This window comes from Salarias fasciatus, chromosome 2 (genome assembly GCF_902148845.1).
Source record: "Salarias fasciatus chromosome 2, fSalaFa1.1, whole genome shotgun sequence".
NCBI lineage: Eukaryota > Metazoa > Chordata > Actinopteri > Blenniiformes > Blenniidae > Salarias > Salarias fasciatus.
In genome coordinates this window covers 12656941-12676946 of record NC_043746.1, presented here as the reverse complement: position 1 = coordinate 12676946, position 20006 = coordinate 12656941, and the positions used below count along the sequence as shown (strand labels likewise).

The window sequence follows — 20006 nt, the reverse complement described above, 5'->3', positions numbered from 1 at the left end:
CCATGTGTCTCCCTTTTTTGCAAGATGAGCGGAATGGACGCCTCTTCAAAAATATGTGGTCACATGACCAACAACTACTACGGTTTTCTAAATAATAGGGGTGGCACTACTTGCCCCTTGGCACAAATTACCCCGCTCTCCCTATATATATATATATATATATACTATAATAATTTTAATAGAAAATAATATTAACGTCATACAGCTATGTAAATATAGGGAAAAATAAGAGTGGATGATGATTTTAATTCATATAAACAACACATATATGTACTTATGTGTGAACGGCAAGATTTAATTTATACAGCATTATTCATACACACAGTAATTCCGTGTTACAATAAAGGAATTTTATCAAGATTAAGAACCCTAATTATAAGCAATTACAATTATGAAATACATTAAAACAAAGATTAAGATAATGAAGTCATTAAAAAAGACACAAATATTTTTAATTCATATAGAGGTCATAAACTAAAAAAATATATATTTTAATGTAAAGTTTGAGGAAAGAAAGGAGTGAGGGTGTAGCTCAGAGACGAAGGGCGCAGGAACAAGAAGCTCCTGAATGTTTTCTTCTTCTGACTGGGAATATTTAGTAAACCTCTTCCTGAGGACCGCAGGGGCCCAGTTTATATCAACATGCACATGGGCCACATTGCAATTTTGGGCAAAAGTCAACTCCAAAACAAAATCCCAAATTTCTTAAAGTTTTCGTAATCCAAGAAGATAACCTCTTTTGATAATGTTCACACATTTTTGTGCCGATGTATTTTTGCGGGACTCTCCGGGAAGCTGTGTTTTCCCGACAGCACCTGAACGCAGCGCGAGCGGACACGCCCGTTGTGTTCCTTCAGTCTGCTGCGGATCTCCACAGCGCCATTAAATACCAATTTAACTACATTTTAATGTTCAGCAGCTCCTCTATTGAATTCATACACCCCCCCGGGGTGTTCGAAAGCTAGAATAAGTCGGAGGAACAACAACACGGGAACGCGGAAAGACTGTTCGTCTTGTTTTTCTACTTTTTAAACAACAGAGGATGAAATTCCTGCTGCTTCTGCTGTTTGTTTCTCTCGTTTGTCTCAGTGAGTAAATATCTTACCAATTTCTTCATAATAACGCGCAGCTTGTGAAGCATGTTTGTTATGCAACAGTTTACTGCAAAAGGTTTTATTTCTTGTGTTTGTTCTTAACCTTGCCGGGCAAGCTGAATTCTCGCGGTATTTGTTCACACACAGCACGAGAATCATGTGAAGCTCGTTGCTGCTCATGTCAATATGGCTTTTGCCAGGTTACTTTGTTCTGTCACTGTATGGAAAGTAATTATCTGTTCCCCCGCCATGAAATGAACATTTCCACTTCCGCTCCTACAGAGTAAAAGAAACAATGTTTGCCCTAATGTTTGTTAATGTAACCATCGGGTTATTTATTTATTTCGATAATTAGTTAGTTACTAAATTAAGACCTATATCACAAGTCACACCAGACAATATAAATATCTTTAACTCGAGATCCATTAAAAACTTGCAGGTATTATAATTTTTGAAATTAGGAAATTATGAATGTTGTTCCATAGACTGACATTTTAGTGGGTTTTGTGCCTCGTTACACACCAAAAAATGGAGGAACAGGAATGGACCTAAAAAGGTACAAAGGGTTTGTCGCTCCAGCTGTACCCTAATGGAGAACAATATTGTACCTCCAAATACAGGTACATTTTTGTACCATATTGTTTGTACCTTTAAAAGAACATTTCTGTACCTCTAGTGACAAATATGTACGTTTATGTAGAGGTACAAAAATGTACCACTTAAAAAGGGACCAATTACGTACCCTATGAGGTACAGATTGAGAAACATGTCAAATAGTACCTTAATGAGACAAAAACAAGCCAATAAAATTACAAAATATTTATTGCTCAAAATGCATTTATTTTACATCAGCTCATTTAGATAAAATCACTCTTTTCATATGAACCTGACCATGTTCAGTGCTTTTCATTTATGCCATGTTCTGAAACACTTGAATTTGAAACAAAAGTTTAACAATTCATAACATGACCAAAAAACAGTCTTAGCAACTCAGTAAAAGGTTGAAGATATGATAGTTTATCTCCAGGACTACACAAATTTGCTCTTGCAACCCCTGTATATAGGCCGTTATACCAAACATCTCAATCCAACATACAAATTGTCGTCAATGGTGTATGTGTCAAGTGATGTATGGTCCTTTTCATCTCCTGGTTTAAGCAAAATCCACTCACTGTCTACTCTTACACGATACGCGTGAAAATGCAAGTCAAAGGACAATGGATGCAAAATTTTGCTGCAAAGAAACCACATAGTATCAATGTTGAGAATGTATTTTATCTGACCAAATACTGGAATTTGTTCCACATGTACAAGATCTAGGGTTAACACATCTCTAACAGCATATTTAACATTGTTTACAGTTACTTCTGACACGCGCTGTATTACTTTCCCTTCTACACTACTGAAGTTGCCACTTTCTTTTAGTGTAGTTTGAAGACATGAGGGTAGAGACGATATTGGTGTGCTGATGCTTCTCCCAGGCACCTGTTCAAGATCACCCAAGATGTTACTATGGGAAAATTCCCAACATTGTTTGAGCTGGTGACGAGTACTCAGTGTCACAGTTATGTTTCTGAAATTTCGACAGTTGTTAGTCAAACTCTTGAAATATTGATGTTTTCCTTCGAAACGCATACACCATAGAGATCTAAGAGGACCATACACTGACATTAGTCTGGCGTAATGAACAAGATAATGACATTTTGGCGTTAATACAGTTCCAAAAACCTCTGTCATTTCAGAAAGAAATGTATGTACAAGCAATTCTAGATATGCCTGGTCATCTTTCCTCACTTTGTCTGCCAAAACAATGTCTGCAATATCTCTGCATAATAAGAACACATGCCAGTATCTGCTCCCAGGTGGAATACGGTGCCCTATTATAAAAGGCAGCAATCTGAAAAGGCACCATTTTTGGGCAGCAGTTCCTACAATCCCTTTATTTTTGAGGACCTGTTCAGAGAATATTACAGGCTTATTGGCCTTGTCATTCTGCCCAACACAAAATCTTTGAAGCTCTTCATTTAGCTCTGCAATACTTATATGCTTTTGTTTGCATGCTTCAACAAGAACATGTTTCATCGTCAGTGGAAAAACTCCTTCCAGCAAATCATGCATTAAATCCGGAGGCAAAGACTTGGTTACGTCAAAATAGTCCAGTGCATCAAATGGACTTCTGCAATGCACACCATACACAGCAGCAGTCTCAACATTTTGCTGGACACACTGGAGATGATATTTGTGAACTTCACTTGTTCGTTGAACAAAGTCTCTTTCTTGGAATTTGTGATTAATTTCTGAATGTGTTGCCATACAGTACCGACAAATTCGACCAGAGTGAAAACACATGCGAAAGCCACCAAACATATGAGCTGACAGATTGTCACCTGAAAAAGTAGCTAAAGCAGCATAAACTTTTTCATCTCTACCATAGACATTTATAATAAAGCCTTCTGTTGAAAGTTGTTTTAGGTCCTCAATCATTGGTTTTAATATGACCTCCATGCCAAACTGTTTCACATGAGAATAACGAACTAGCAAAGCTAAGTGAATATGTTTAAGCTGAGACCGATACTTGCCACTCAAATTTCCAATAGTGTAGTAAAATGCACACAACTTATATTTTGTTCTCTTTGATCCTAAAGGATTTACAATTTCAAATTCGTCTTCATACAAATGAAGCCTTAAAGCATTTGGATGCTCCTTGAAAAATGCATGTTCCTTAAAATAGATAGAATCTCTGTAGTCTGTCAGAGTGTCTGGATCTTTGACTTCATTTTTTTCAGATAAAACCTGATCCCAGACATCTTCATGAGAACAGTACTTTTGTAAAACTTCAGATATAGGAACATAGGAATATGTTCCCATTGGGTTCCCAAGGGAGTCTTTTAATGCATAGTGTATAGGTTCTGTGTAGTCCATCTTGGTCTTGCAGTGTTCTTTTATCATGTATGGGGAACGGACAGCCTCACAGGCTTTATCGAAGAAATCAGGGGAATGTAAAACTTGCTGAAGTTCAGGACATTTTGAAATATCAAAACCACTCTTCTCAAGATGATAAGAGATGAATGCATCATAGTTTTCTTTGAAAAAACTAAGAAGAAATTGAACATCATCAGTAATTTCTTGTTGAACTGATAAGTGCAAAAGATTTTTCTCTCTACATTTTAGGACAAATTTGAACAGATTGTCTCTAAATTCCTCCAGCAGTTTATCTAAATTGGGCTCAACTATTTGAGGAACACATGAATCTATTTCAGAATCTTGCTGATCAAGGTGCAGATTTTGTTGCTCTACAATGGCATCCTCAGTTTGATCTTCAGGATCAGAAGACTGAAAGACAGAGCATCGATGCTTTCTGTACACATGTTTTCTGAAGGATTGGAACTGGGAAAAAGTTGACTGACATTCACTTATACCACAGGTGATACTAAACCCTGCATCATGGGCATGAACGAGCCCAACATGTTGAATCAATTTAACAAGAGTAAAGGTCCTTCGCAAGCACTTCGGACACCGATATAAGTGTGGCATCAGGATCTAGCCTAGTTGGTTAATGATTCTCAGTACAGTTATAGGCAGAGTCTTGTTTCCTTCTTCCACAATGCTGACAATCCGCCTCTGAAGGAAGGTCATGGTGTTTTTCAGCTGTGGTGGGTAGGCAATGTTGAAGATGAAGTACATACTGAAGGCTGTTATGAAGGCTTCATCAAGACCTTTGCACTGGCAGACATCGACTCCATCCACTTTCACCACACTGGGCCTGGGACTGGTCATCAAGATTTTCCAGTCGTTATCCATCAGCTGAATGGTTGGATAGGGTGTAGCAGCATCTCTCTATATAAATGAAACAATAACAAAAAAAAAACAAAAAAAAAAAAACACACACACACATGAACTGGCGTGTTATGGGGTTTATAGAGGATATACACTCAAAAATATAAACACAACACTTTTGTTTTTGCTCCCATTTTTCATGAGATGGACTCAAAGATCTAAAATTCATTCCAGATACACAATATTACCCTTCCTTTCAAACATTGTTCACAAATCTGTCTAAATGTGTGATAGTGAGCACTTCTGCTTTGCTGAGATAATCCCTCCCACCTCACAGGTATGCCACATCCAGATGCTGATCAGACACCATGATTAGTGCGCAGATGAGTCTTATACTGCCCACAATAAAAGGCCACCCTGAAATGTGCATTTTTTTTTATTTTTATTTTTTTGCTTTATTGGGGGTCTGGGGACTCAGAACCAGTCAGTATCTGGTGTGACCACCATTTGCCTCATGCAGTGCAACACATCTTCTTCACACATCACCTCATGTTTCAGCAGGATAATGCACGGCCCCATGTTGCGAGGATCTGTACACAATTCTTGGAAGCTGAAAATGTCACAGTTCTTGCATGGCCAGCATCTCACCGGACATGTCACCCATTGAGCATGTGTGGGATGTGCTTGACCGCCGTATACGACAGCGTGAACCAGTTCCCACTAACAAGCAGGAACTTCGTACAGCCTTCACAGGCCACAATTGACAATCTGATAAACTCTATGCGAAGAAGATGTGTTGCACTGCATGAGGCAAATGGTGGTCACACCTGATACTGACAGGTTCTGAGTCCCCAGACCCCCAATAAAGCAAAAAAAAAGCACATTTCAGGGTGGCCTTTTATTGTGACAGTCTAAGGCACACCTGTGCACTAATCATAGTGTCTGATCAGCATCTGGATGTGGCATACCTGTGAGGTGGGAGGGATTATCCCCCGATGCACACTGGATGCGGTCCGGCTGCGGAACGGCTCCGGTCCGGACACCGCAGCTAATCCGTAGTCATTAAAATCAATGCTGTGATGCACACCGGCCGCGGTCCGGCTGCGGTCCGGCTGCGGTCCGGCTGCGGTCCGGCTCCGGTCCGGCTCCGGTCCAGCTGCGGAGCTCTGGTCTCTTTCTGCAAAGATCCTATTTTTCCGCATGCCGGAGCCCTACAGCGTCAATTCCGACAGAAGCAAGTCGGGCGCCGGAAGGAAACGCGATACGTGTTCCAAAATAAGTCACTTCAAAATAAAATCTGTGTCGTGTTTTTGCCTTAATATTCTATTTTTTTTACTTCTTCTGGTAGAATACAGAACAGACAACGTCATGTAGTCATTATAGGCATTAGAAGAATGAACGGTTTTGCTCTTCGTCACTGCTGAAAAGTCAAATGACTCCAAAATGGCTCAAAACAGCTCTGTGACCGGAGCAGCTCCTTGTTGCCAGATTGGGCGGGTTTGTTCCAAATCAAGCATCTTTTTTGAACACGTTGGACGGGTTGATGAAATGATTATGTGTTCATGACGTGTTTTTTATCATACAAATACGGTTTTAACGTGCATTTTCATCCGAGGCGGTGGTTTGGGCTGCTTTCTATTGAGTAAAACGGGTTTCAAATTGTCTACGGGGGATAACGACACATCTGGCAACCTCCTCCGGCTTGACTGCGGAGACACCGCAGGCGGTGTGAATCACAGTGCTCCGGTGTACCGGGCCGGAGCCGGACCGGTGCCGTTCCGTAGCCGGACCGCATCCAGTGTGCATCGGGGGTCACTCAGCAAAGCAGAAGTGCTCACTATCACACATTTAGACAGATTTGTGAACGATGTTTGAAAGAAATGGCAATATTGTGTATCTGGAATGAATTTTAGATCTTTAAGTCCATCTCATGAAAAATGGGAGCAAAAACAAAAGTGTTGTGTTTATATTTTTGTTGAGTATAGTTACAAGTTGTTTTTTATATCAGATGAGCACGCTGGGTATATAGATGAACAAACTTCTGTGCCTTACAATTTTTCATTTTCCTCCTGAAATCTACTAGTTAGCAAAGCAGAACAATTCAAAAGCCTACCTCTCCCAAAGTGATGTAGTGTTCAATCTTTTCTCTGAAGATGGATGGCAAAAGGAGGAGTCCAGCCCTCAAATCAATCCCTTGATATTAAATGCAAAGGGGAAAAAAATTACAACAGTTCAACTACAACACCATGTTTATAAACAAGATGACTGACTACCTGAATGATCTTCACTCAAGGCATCTTGTCTTGCATCAATGTACTGTTTTGCCAGCGCAGACTTCCCCTGTGCGAGCTGGAGTACACTCGGCAAGACACTGGCAAATCGATCTCTGAAGCGTTTACAGAAGGCAGTTGTTGAAGGATGAATTCTGTCAACCTCCTCCATACACTGTAGAAACATAGACATTATAAATTGAGCAGAATATTGATAAAAGTAACTGCAGGTCATATATTAACATTTTATTTCAGAAAACTATAGGACATATTTACATTTGTGGTAATCGAATGTATAGTTTCTCGTGATAAAGAAAGTGGAATGTGGCAGTTTTTAATTGTAGCAATAAATAATATTGCTATTTTGGCACATTTTTTGCATTAATTTCTTAATATTTTCTAATTATTCTCCCTTTCATTTGTCTGTAATGGCTATTTGAACGTAACCATCAATTTGCTTTGGAGACAATCAATGCCCATTTAATTCTGTCAGTGCATAACAGGGTTTGGTCAGTTTCATTACTACTGTCTAATAATTTCCTATATAAGGGTAATAATACATATAGTAGGATATAATAAATCTAGTAATTTTAAATTGGCTGAAAACAGAATATTTTTAAGTTTGTTTCTTTGAAAACAAGTTTTCAATGCTGAATTTGTTCAATCAACTGTTATCAAGTAGGATACTGCATCATCATCATCGAAACATACATCAAACATCACTTATTAAGCAGTTTATTCTCTCCTTAGTTGATGTTGTCCCACAGGCAAAAAAAAAAAAAAAAAAAAAATCACAAACCAGTGGCTACTGCATCATGCCTAATAGACATTGAATCTATCGCTGTACTTACTATAGCAGGCATCTTTAAGAATGGATATTTGTTGAGTACTTCCTCAACTGGCATCCCTTCCACGATTTCACGTCGTCGCCAGGAGAATGTTCGCGTCATGAGGTCTTTGACAGTGGTCATATCAGGATGCATCTTCCGATACTCACTCTGGAGCACAATAGCATGGGCTTCAACAGATGTAGAATCTTCACCGATACCAATTTCCTTTGGCATAAAGAAAGACAGGGCTTAAGCAGTGGTAAGGAATGACTTCCTGTATTACCTTGTCAGTATAAGGCAATAATGCGGTTGATCTGTAAATGCAACTCTTAAAGCAGGGCTACTCAACCCTGGTCCTCGTGGGCTGCAATCCAGCATGTTTGAGATGTTTCCCTCATCCAACACAGCTGATTCAAATGATCAGCTCATCATCAAGCTCTGCAGAAGCCTGGTAACGATCCTGATCAATTGAATCAGCTGTGTTGGAAGAGGGAAACATCTAAAACATGCTGGATTGCGGCCCACGAGGACCAGGGTTGAATAGCAATGTCTTAAAGTGTGCTATATTATTTTTTAAAGTTGGCTTTACAACATGTAAAATGCATTCTATAAAGATTATTACAAAAAGTCAAAATGTAAGCAATGAATAACACATGGAGATGTACTCACCAATGACTGACTTGGTGGCCTTCGGGACACATCTGAAGATTTGTTGGTTGTCTTTGACTGTTTTGTATGGCCAAACTTCTCCTTCAGCTTTTTGACTTCAGAGTCACTGACAAGTGGGGCTCGTTCTGCTTTAAATTTCCGTTTCAAAGACATGTGCCAAGTGTGCTAGAATAATTATATGAAACATAAGTAAAATCCATGTACACTATGTTATACATGCTAATATATGTTGATGGACAATAAGAAATACTCACATAGCCATTTCCTTCCATGTCTCTCAAAAAAGGGTATTTCATGATAAGAGCCTTGGCAACCTGGGTGTACTCCGCATTGGTTGGATACCTATCACAAAGACAAAGAGTTACTTTTTTGCATATGCAACACACCAATAATATAGCAATAGTACTAAAAAGTTACTTACAAGGTATATTCTGCCATCATCTCGTACAGTACTCTGATAATTTTGTTGCGGAGTTTGGGGACTCTGTGACATGGTTCTTTTGCATCCAGTTTCATCTGGACATCTTTAGGAAACATTGGAATGACGGTCACAATAGGGAGTCTCCTATGAGCTGCTTCTCTGCTAAAATGCAAACAAAGAAAAAAAGTTAGAATTTCTCAAGATTGGCAATAAAACAGCATAATACCACTTAAGTAAAATAAATAAAACAAAATGGGAAAAAATAATTATTTCGTAAAAGATTTTTGCCAAGATCGCTCCCAATGTTAATTTGGCTGGAAAAGGATTTTCTTGGCCACAAAAAGGCATAACTTGATCTGGACCATAAAGTATTTGTACATTACAACTAGTTTTGTTTGTCTTATTTTTTTGTGACATTTTAAAAGTGTTTTGTCTCATTTTTAGGGAGTTTCTGTTTTGTCATTTTTGAGGGTTTTGAGTCATTTTTTAGAGTTTTTCTTCTTTTTTAGAGGATTTTGTGTAGTTTTTAGAGATTTTTTTTTTTGAGAGAGAGAGTTTTGCATCACGTTTCAGCAGTGAAGAGGAAACCCTTTTGGCAGAAACACCTTTAGTATATATGATGGTGTTTCTTGGGGGCCCCAAGCAGCTGCATAGTCTGCTTACAGGCTGGGCTGGCCCTGCAAGTGGCAGATTTTCAATTTAAACAGCATCAAACAACAAAGTTAAAACCCAAAGTGCCATGCTGAAGCGTCACATTACATAACACTGAAAAATATTTCAAAACAAATCTCATTCAATACAATTTTGAAGAAATACACTTGCCTTGCATCAGTAGATGGCAGATATTGGAGCTCTGCAGAAGATGTAGAGGGACAGTAAAGTTCCACTGGTACTGGCTCCAGGGTCATCATCGTCTCCCCCTCCTTATACTGGCGCACAAACTGTTGAAACTTGACTTGCTTCTTGAATGAACCATCAAAGAGGAAGGCGACCATGGCTTCTGTTAGTCCACAATCCACCGTCTCTCCATCCACATCATTTTCTGCGGAGTACAGGCACGAATGCACACACACACACACACACACACACACACACACACACACACACACGCACACACACACACACACACACAAACATTCAGATGAAGCACGCATAAGGGTCTGTAAAGTCAATGTCTTGTATCACGTGCGCTCCTCTTTTTCTGACGAGGCTCCCACCAAGAAGAGTGGCGGTGGCAGTGACGGAGCAGTAGCGGGGCTTCGCTGTCGGCTTCGCGGGGAGCTGTGCTCCGCTCCGCACGCCACGGGCACGAGCAGGCCTGCGCACCGAACCAGCCAAGCTTACGGCAAAAACATAAAAAGACCTAACTCACCTAAGAAGCAGAGATAATAGTACCATGCCACCCACCTTGTACGTGCATAGAAATCCATGTAAAGCCACCGAGTGATACACGATAGGCTGCAGTCTCCCAGTGAAAAGGGCTCGATTAACGAGGAGTCTTCCGTTAGCATGTTAGCTAAATCTGGCTAGCGCCACTGGCGCCAAGTCAGCTAATGTTAGGATATCTTGAGTTAGGCCACTACCGGAAAGCTTTTTGAAATAAAATTTGAATTCCTGTTACAAAATTAATCACTAACATTAACATAAGACCCAACATTTACATTTCAAAATTACAAAGACAATAAATTACAGCTTCTAGTTCAAGTACATTTAGTGGATAGACCGTGTTTAAACTGAAGGGGCCTGGGAGCTGCCTGCACCACAAAATATAGAGCCCCTAAATAACGAAAACAAACATTTAGCGAAACAAAAATGGTGAAAACACAATCCCACCATGATAATGATATTCACTGGTAAAAAGTTATAAAGAAAAAAAGAGAAGTCAGAGTAAATTTAGTAATTTCTGTAACACACCGCCAACATGCTGGGCACTGTTTGCAATTAATCTTACTTCAATTCATATAAACTGAGTTTCGCCAAAGACAGAAATAAGTTCAAATACTTACCCCTGAATTTTCTTGCCTCTTCTTCGTTGACTTTGATGCCAAATTCAGATATTTTTGAAAGAAGTTCTTCCGTGGACAGGGAGCATAAACCACCAGGGCTGTCCGCCATTTTATATTTCTGCCGCGTTTTCTGTGGCTGGGAGGAGAAATGCTGACATCTACTGGTACACTTTTGTACCTTTTACTCCGAGGATCGATCTTGTACCCCTAAAATTAAATAAAGGTCTACAGTAAACCACTTCAAGGGCCATATATGTACTTGCAGGGTACTTTTCTGATTAAAGTACCTTTTAAGTACAAAATTTGACCTTTATTTTTCTGTGTGTAGTTACTTGTTAGTTTTGCCATACTTACAAATAAAACACATGGAGCTGCACTCTCTCTGTCCTGACTATTTCACTAAACTCCTGTTTACTGGCAGCCGACTGCCTTATCAATCCTTTTAAATCTTAAACTGAAGCAGCAGATCAAAAGACGGCAAGGAAGAAAATCGGCACTTTCACCAAACACACTTTTCATACAATTAAAACATATGTAGTTAGGTATCTCTACACAAATAGCATTATGAAGTGAAAAATGTTCCATGGATGTTGTGAATTTAACTGAGATATTTACAGCCTTTTGTCAAAGACGAGTTGGGCTGAGCGAGTCGGTTTGCAGCTGCTCTTTTGTTTAAGCACCGTGTAAACATTTTGATATTTTCATATTGGTATCATTCAGGTTAAACCCAGACAGGTTGTGAATGCATCTCAGGAAAAACACACCCTCAAACACCTCCAGGCAAAAACCCTGGATCATCCATTTTATCGGTACATACAGGTTTTTCAATGCTGACTAAGAAAAACATAAATGTCAACAATGTTTGTTTCATTATCAGCTTTCCTGAAACTTTTTATCGATTGATTAGTTGGAATACTTTAACATGATGTATTTTATTTCTATTCACATTCAAAACAACATCAAGACTTAGCTGAAATTGTAATTGAGTGATAAGCGTAGTGCGATAACCCTCAACAATGAACTTTGCTTCAGAATATTTAGAGATACTAAAAGCTAAAAAGTGTGGTGATTAGAGTATTTATTGAAAACAGTTGTTTAAAGGGCACAAATGAGACTGGGATACTCACAATCAGTCACACCCACACAGGAAACTTAGAGCCACCAATTTAAAAAAAAATAGATGCATGCTTTAATTTAGAGGATGCAGGAAATCCACACAACCACAGAGACAACATGCAACACTTCTCACAGGAAAGCCCTGATCTGCTTGATTATGTTTAGTTTTGTTAACTGATACTGATTTTTTTCTGTTGGATTTCCCCTCTAGGCAGCGGCTTCAATGAGGTGGAATATGGGAAGAGATATGGGTTTGACATGACAGAAAGAGCTCACACTTTGGAGTTCACTCCGAAAGACAGCTGGACTCCATCAGTGCTGTGGAGACGCAGAGACACTCAGGTCGCAGACGGACAGAGGTGGAGGGTGTCTGGAACCTACTTCGAGATCCCCAGTGTCACTCACAGAGACAGCGGCACCTACAGAGTGCTGGATGACAGAAGGAGGAGGCGACTTGAGGAGACGCTCCATGTATACCGTAAGGATCTTTCTGAGTGTTTTTACAGAAGATAAATGCAATCAATGTTAAACTGTCAAACGCAAGCAGCAAACCGACTCAATGATGAAAAACTGACTACTTAAAATAATAAAGATTCGACAGATTTGATCATTTGAAGTAAAAGCTGATGCACACCTTTTAGCAAACTGAGCTGATCATCCATTTTAACACCGTCTTTCCCAGATCATACAATCGAATTGGATCTGAAGTCGGGCCAGCGCATCTACTTCAGTGGTAATGTGGCGAAACATTCCTGCAACATCTTCTTCTTTCCAAAAGCGGGATATGAGATGCAGCTGGTGCATGAGGGCGTTCTGCAAGACGACATCGACAATACACCTTGCAGTGGGTTTTATTTTGAAAAACCCTGTCAGTTGTCAAATGAGAACCCTGACTCGTCATGCAGTGGACATTATGAAGTCAGGGATGAACACGGTGACGTCACCTTGGACGTGTACGTGGAGATGCAGTGTAAGTGCATTTATTCATTGTACTGAACCATTCCCATCAGAACAACAACAACAAAAAAAACATTTTACACTTGCTCTGTGCTTTCAGTTTGTACATTGCAGTTATCACGAAATGCTTCGGTCTGACACTTTATTGAGTGTTTTTTTCATCTCTGTTTTAGCTCAATATCCAATATACTTTGTCATCGGAGGTTTCATTTTGGTCGTTATACTTGTGAGCTGCTGTGCAACGCGACTCTGCTGTGGACGGTCCTCATCGAGGACCAAACCTCCAGCTGTTTCTGAGGCTGTTGTAAGACATAACGAGGTGAAAGTGTTTCTCCCCAGAGGCTGTTTCATTGCCAGTGTTTAATTTCAGTGTGTATTGAAGAGCTGAACTGTTTGTTTGGTCCGTTTTCATTCAAAATGCAGTATGAACAGGAGCCTGTCGGACCGAGACAAAACCAGCTCAGCCAGGCTCCGAGGACACGGCTCGCCGCTGAGCCCTCTCGTACCACGACTGGACCGCTGGTGAGAGCGCAGCTATATTCATTCCATATCACTTCCTTTTACTGTTTAATCGTCTCCAGCTGGATTGTGGTAATTTTTTTTCCAAAGATACAATAGTTGAAGATGATGGGACAAGTTTAATCATGAACTTGATCATGAAGCTTACTTATCCACAACAAAAGCAATTAGTGTTTCATTTAAAATAGAGTTTAGAATGCACATGTACATTTACCACTACTAAAGTTTCAGGATGCCTGAAAAAGGCATTTTGTATCAAATAAATCAAAAAGTTTTTTAATTTTTGAAATGACACTTCAGAAGTTCCACTTTTTCAGTTTTACATAAGAAGTTCACTTTTAATCTTTGTGATTTTTACAGGTTTTCCTTTTACACAATCATTTGTACTTCTACTTAAGTCAAGATTTCAACATTGTCAACTCTCCCGATTTTGTCTTGTTTCACTCTGCAGATACACGATGCTCCGAGAGTGAATTTGCCACCGGCTTATTCTTCGGTATGATCTGCTCTTCTTTCACACTTTGGTGCAACCAGTAAACTAATAATGATCAATAATGGAATGCATGCTAATGAAATAATTTAGTCCTTTTTAAATGGAATGAAGGCAATCATGTTATAAAATAGAAAAACCATAAGTGTGTGGGAGTTGCGTTATATGTTTCTTCGGTGAATGACTATTTACAACTATGCCTCCCACGATGCCTATGTCCGTAAGCTAACTACTCAAAAACTGATACAAAATATTTTATTTTTCAAGAAATCCAGACTTATTACTGGTAATGTATTATTAGAATATTTACTGTGGTTATTCCATTCTGAAAGAATTTTAATCTAATAACAACTGGAAAATAGACAACTCATGAAATTATAGTCAAAATGTCATTACACTATTGGCAAATTATTCCATTACTGATTTTATGACATAAAAATTCTTTCATTATTGGGATTATATTATTGGCTGCTACACATGGACAGACATCATCTTAAAAAGTGTATTTAGAATAGAAATACCACATTTTTAATAAAAGTGGTAGAATAAAAGGTTTTGAAATCAGCCTCTGATGATTCAAGAGGTTTAGTTTGTGGGTTATGTTAAAACCGGCAGAGTAATAGCAAGTATTTACTTCTGCATCAAAATTATGCATTTTGCCGTCAAAAAACGGCAACAATTTTGATTTGCACTCTGATACACACTATGGATCTAAATATTGTTTTTCTTCCAGATGTATCCTCATGTGCATCAGCCAGACGGAGCAGCTGAGCCGCTCTGCTCCGAACCCGAGCCTCGGTTTGAACCGAAAGGATTGAACTTTAACTTCACAGCCCCCCTCGGTTCCGATTCAACGCAGTCCGACGTTTATACCTCAGACAAACTCAACTTCCTTTGAAAGACGGGACTCCCACATTTTGAATTGTGTTCATTGGTGTGATTCTTTTTTTTTCTTTGTTTCAAGTCTTTTGTTGAATATGGTTTGTCACCACTGACCTCCTGGAGTCACTGTTTGAATCCTGACAGGCGATTCAAGCCGTAATGTAATCTGGCACATCAACATGGACAGAATGGTCTCTTTTGTTAAAAACAGCATTTGTAACAAAGAAATGTATCAACAAATATGTCAGCTGAACATGCTGTGAGGAAAAATCTCCTCTCTCTTAGCTACTTCAACAAGCCATAAGTTTGTTTCCACTTTATTTTGCGATCTGGATAAAAACTGCAGCTCATTTACCGCGCATGAGCAGAAATCATGAAGAGTTGCTCTATTTTCAGTGTATAAATGAGGAAATCATCAGCTTGAGTCCTCATAATTCACATCTACAGTTTATCTTTTTTTTTTGACAATCAGTCTACAACCATGAAACAAGTGAAGATAATAATTTACATCTGCATTTTGACACTTTTTTTTATGTACTTTTTAAACCTCCAAAGCCACAAGCCGCAAAACGTGCCTGAAAGATCACAAGTTTAAAGCCAAAGATCAGAATTATGCTGCCAGTAAAAGCATAATTTTTTTTATGGGAGTGTATACAGTCAAAATCAAAATACGTTCAAAGTACTGACAGAGTTTTAACAGTTTAACTGGTCTGGTAGTTTGTTGTAGGACTGGATGCTGAGTGTGTTTTATTATTATTATTGTGATTATTATTATTGTTATTATTATTATTATTATTATTATTGTTTTGGAGTTCTGCAAGTGGTGTATTATTTATTGCAGATCAGTTTGTCCGGTTATATTTTCAGGGAAGAGAATTGCATTAATACACAGCCATGTATTTATTTAAGATAAAGACAGATATATATTTTGATTTGAGATCATGGCGTAATTTCAGTGAAAATGTAGCTCTCTGGGCCACACAGGTGGAGTGGTTACCTTCAAAACTCACAGTGAGAAATTCTCCCTTTTCATTCTGGGCTTGAGTCTCTTCTTGCATGTTTTTAGAAATGTTTACATATTTTTGATCAGTTTGATTAGTTGAGCGTATCTCTGTTTTCTGAGGCTGCCTGCATGACCCCAACCCCCTGCGAGACCGTGGGCGATGTGCTACATGCATGCAGCCGGGGAGGGGCCATGCTCACGCAACCCGCCCCCAGTATCCAACGAGCTGTGGGACTAAAAGCGAGGACGTCGTTGTTCTTGTGCAGAATGTTAGTACAGGAAACATTTCTAAAAGCACTGTCTTACGCTTTTGGCGGTACTCGCGCTGTTGGCGGTACCTCCGCCGTTAGCGGTACTCACGCTGTTGCAGTGTTTCCACTGTAGCGGTGCTTACACTGTTGGAGTATTTCTCCTGTAGCAGTACTTGTGCTGGTTGCGGTGTCTCAGCTGGATTGCGGTATCTCCGCTGTTTGGGGTACTTACACTGTTGGCAGTACCTCCGCTGTTAGCGGTACTTACGCTGTTCGCGGTGTTTCTGCTGTAGCAGTGCTTATGCTGTTGCGGTATTTCCACTGTAGCGGTACTTACGCTGGGTGCAGTTTCTCCGCTGGTTGCGGTGTCTTCACTGATCGCGCTCTCTCCACTGGGTGCGGTGTTATGCTACTCGTGTTGTCTGCGCTCTTTGCGCAGCAGACCGCTCCGTGTTCTGCCCGAGTGGCGACATAGCCTTCCGTTCTTAGTGTTAATTAACTGTGCGGCCGGCGTTTCCAGCCTGCCGCCCTGTCCTTTCCCCACACCCGTTGCTCGGTGTGTGGCACCGCTCCCGCGGGAGCGGCGAGGCAGTCGTTTTCCCCCCACACCCACTTGTTTTGTCGTGCAGGTGGGCGAACGCCCCTTCCCTCGGCTTACCGCACCACCATCCTGGGCACCTGATACTCCGACTGGTGGTGCCACTGCAGAGCAGTGGGGAGCAGGTGGACGCCCCCTTCCCTCAGCCTCCACAGACAGGATGTGGCATAAGGTGCGAGAGAAGGGTGTTCGGCGATGGACGATTTTCATCACGGTGTTACCTGTGGAGCCCCCTACAGGCGAATCACGGCTGCTGTCCCCGTTGCCTTGGTCTCAGTCACCTCAGGGAGTCACTGTCAAACAATCCGTGCATGGACTGTGGCTCCATGCCTATGCGCAGCGGCCTGCTGGGCTGGAGCAGGTCCCTGCTGCTGCTGGGGGTTGCCAGGGGTCTCCCGTTTGTGGCAGTTGCCTGCCACTCAGCGCCCCCCCAGAGGGTCAGGGGGTTGGACTGTGGCTGCCATGCATGATCCGGCTGGGGCCGGCCTGGAGCTCATGCCCAATGCTATGGTGTCCCTCAGCTTTGCATTACCATTGTTCTGGCCTGCTGCACGCACCCGCCCTGGCTGTCGGGTAGCGCTATGGCAGACGGGGGAAGGAGCCGTCAAGCTTCCCTTCTTGGACGGCCTGATGTTCTGCGTTGCTGTGCGGACGGTGTACACCCCCTTCCTGCAGCTTACCGCATCACTATTGTCTGGCTGATTTTGCTAGTGTGTGGTGCACACCCCCCCCGCTTCTGTCGTGATGCCACTATAGAGGCTGTTGGAGGAGGGAGCTGCTGGGCTGTCCTTCTCCTGGGCATGGCCTTAGCTGTGATTAAGAGAGCTTGGAAAGAGTTATCTAGGCTTGGAGTCCAGACGGCCGAGGGGGGCCATTGGTGCTGACGGGTTCGGCCCTGAGCCGACCTGGTTTTCTCTCGGATTTGATCCAAGATAGACGCACCACAGAGCTTGAGAGGTATTATGGTATAGCCTCTACACCAGGACTGGTCTGGTGCCTGTGGCAGTTGGGTTGAGAATTTCCCCAACGGGCTAACCTGTACTGTTACAGCTGTAGATGGCGTGCAGAAGTTTCTACTGGTGAGACTTGTTGAAAACCGCGTGAGTGTGATACTGCAAGAATGGATAACCAGCAAGTTGAGATCTGCTGTGAATGTGGCGGTGAGAAATATGAGTGAAATGCATATTCCAATGCTTGCTGCGGTTTTACAGATAAGAGCTGCGGAGCTGGCTAAGAGTCACAATTTACTGCCCGAGTTTTAATTTTTGGCTGGTTACGCAGACAACCGAGTAATCTAAGAACACCGAGAGAATTAAAGTAATGCATGGTGGTTTTGCATTTGCTGGTTAAAAGGTGATTGTGACTCCTCGCTTGTGCCACAAAACCGGCTGTAGAAGGGAAGCAGAAAGATAGAAATGCTGAGTTGAGAGAGGAGGATCTGTTTTCGTTCACAGCGGCAGCTGTGGAGAATTGACAGAGAGAGAGCGAGAGAGAAGCGGAGTGGATCATATGGAGAATAATGAAGAAATGAAGAGTTTGATATACAGCAGTACAGCATTCTTCAGACACAGTAATTCCGTGATTAACAAGCTAATAAAGCAATTATATTAAGATTAAAAACCCCAATTATAAGCAACTACGATTATGAAATACATAAAAACAAAGATTAAGATAATGAGGTCATTAAAAGAAGAATATATACAGCAATATTTTTAATTCAGGTAGAGGTCATGAACTAAGAAAAATCTATATTTCAATGTGAAGTTTGAGCAAATGAAGAAGTGAGGGTGTCAGCAGTTCTTGTTTGTTCAAGAACGAAGAGCGCAAGAACTAGAAGCTGCTGAACCTTGTGTCTCCTCGCTCTGGGAATATTTAGTAAACCTCTTCCTGAGGACCGTAGGGGTGCAGAAACATGCACATGGGCCCAGATTGTTATTTATTTGGTCAAAAGTCAACTCCAAAAGAAAATCTCAAAATTTCTTCAAGTTTTAACACTCCAAGAAGAAAAGCTCTACTGTTCATAAATTTTTGTTCTTATGATAAAGTAATGAAGTACGGTAATTAAATCGCCTGCATCTTTTTCCGGACTCTCAGGGAAGCTGTGTTTTCCTGACAGCACTTGAACGCAGCGCGAGCGGAAACGCCCGTTGCGTTCCTTCAGTCTACTGCTGATCTCCACAGCGTCTTTAACTACCGATGTAACCACATTTTAATATTTAGCAGCTCCTCTATTGAATTCATACACCCCCCGGAGTGTTTGAAAGCTGGAATAAGTTGGAGGAACAACAACAAGGGGACGCGGAAAGACTGTTGGTCTTGTTTTTCTACTTTAAACAACAGAGGATGAAATTCCTGCTGCTGCTGCTGCTGCTGCTGTTTGTTTGTCTCGTTTGTCTCAGTGAGTAAATGTCTTATCAGTGTCTTCAAAATAACGCGCAGCTTGTGAAGCATGTTTGTGATACAACAGTTTGCTGCAAAATGTTTTTTGTGTTTGTTCTGTCACTGTATGCAAAATGATTATCTGTTCCCCCGCCATGAAATAAACATTACCACTTCCGCTCCTACAGAGTAAAAGAAACAATTTTTCCCCTTAATGTTTGTTGGTGTAACCACCAGGATATTTATTTATTCAAATATTTAGTCATTTAGTGACTAAAGTAAAACTATATCACAAGTCACACCAGACAATTTAAATATCTTGAACTCGAGATCCATTAAAATCTTGCAAGTATTGTTATTTTTGCTTGTCAATATTGAAATTACGAAATTATCAATGTTGTTCCATAGTCTGACATTTTAGTGGGTTTGTGCCTAGTTAGTTACTTGTTAGTTTTGTCATACTTACATACAAAACACATGGAGCTGTGCTCTCTCTGTCCTGACTATTTCACTAAACTCCTGTTTACTGGCAGCAGACTGCCTTATCACTCCTTTAAAATCTTAAATTGAAGTAACAGATTAAAAGATGGCAAGGAAGAGAAACGGCACTTTCAACAAACACACTCTTAGTACATATAAAACATATATGTAGTTATCTCTACATAAATAGCATTATGAAGTGAAAAAATGTTCTATGAATATTGTGAATTTACCTGAGATATTTACGGCCTTTTGTCAAAGACG

The 20006-nt window shown here is 40.7% G+C and overlaps 1 protein-coding gene across 1 annotated transcript; it reads left to right on the top strand.

The window, feature by feature from the left end:
• Positions 1-843: 843 nt before the first annotated feature.
• Positions 844-19445, top strand: LOC115400062 (uncharacterized). The gene is made up of 7 exons (XM_030107715.1): positions 844-1088; positions 12395-12661; positions 12866-13153; positions 13314-13459; positions 13564-13662; positions 14111-14155; positions 14883-19445. The coding sequence occupies exons 1-7, from the start codon at positions 1043-1045 to the stop codon at positions 15045-15047; spliced, it is 1056 nt and encodes a 351-aa protein (XP_029963575.1). The 5' UTR covers positions 844-1042; the 3' UTR covers positions 15048-19445.
• The last annotated feature ends 561 nt before the right edge of the window (positions 19446-20006 follow it).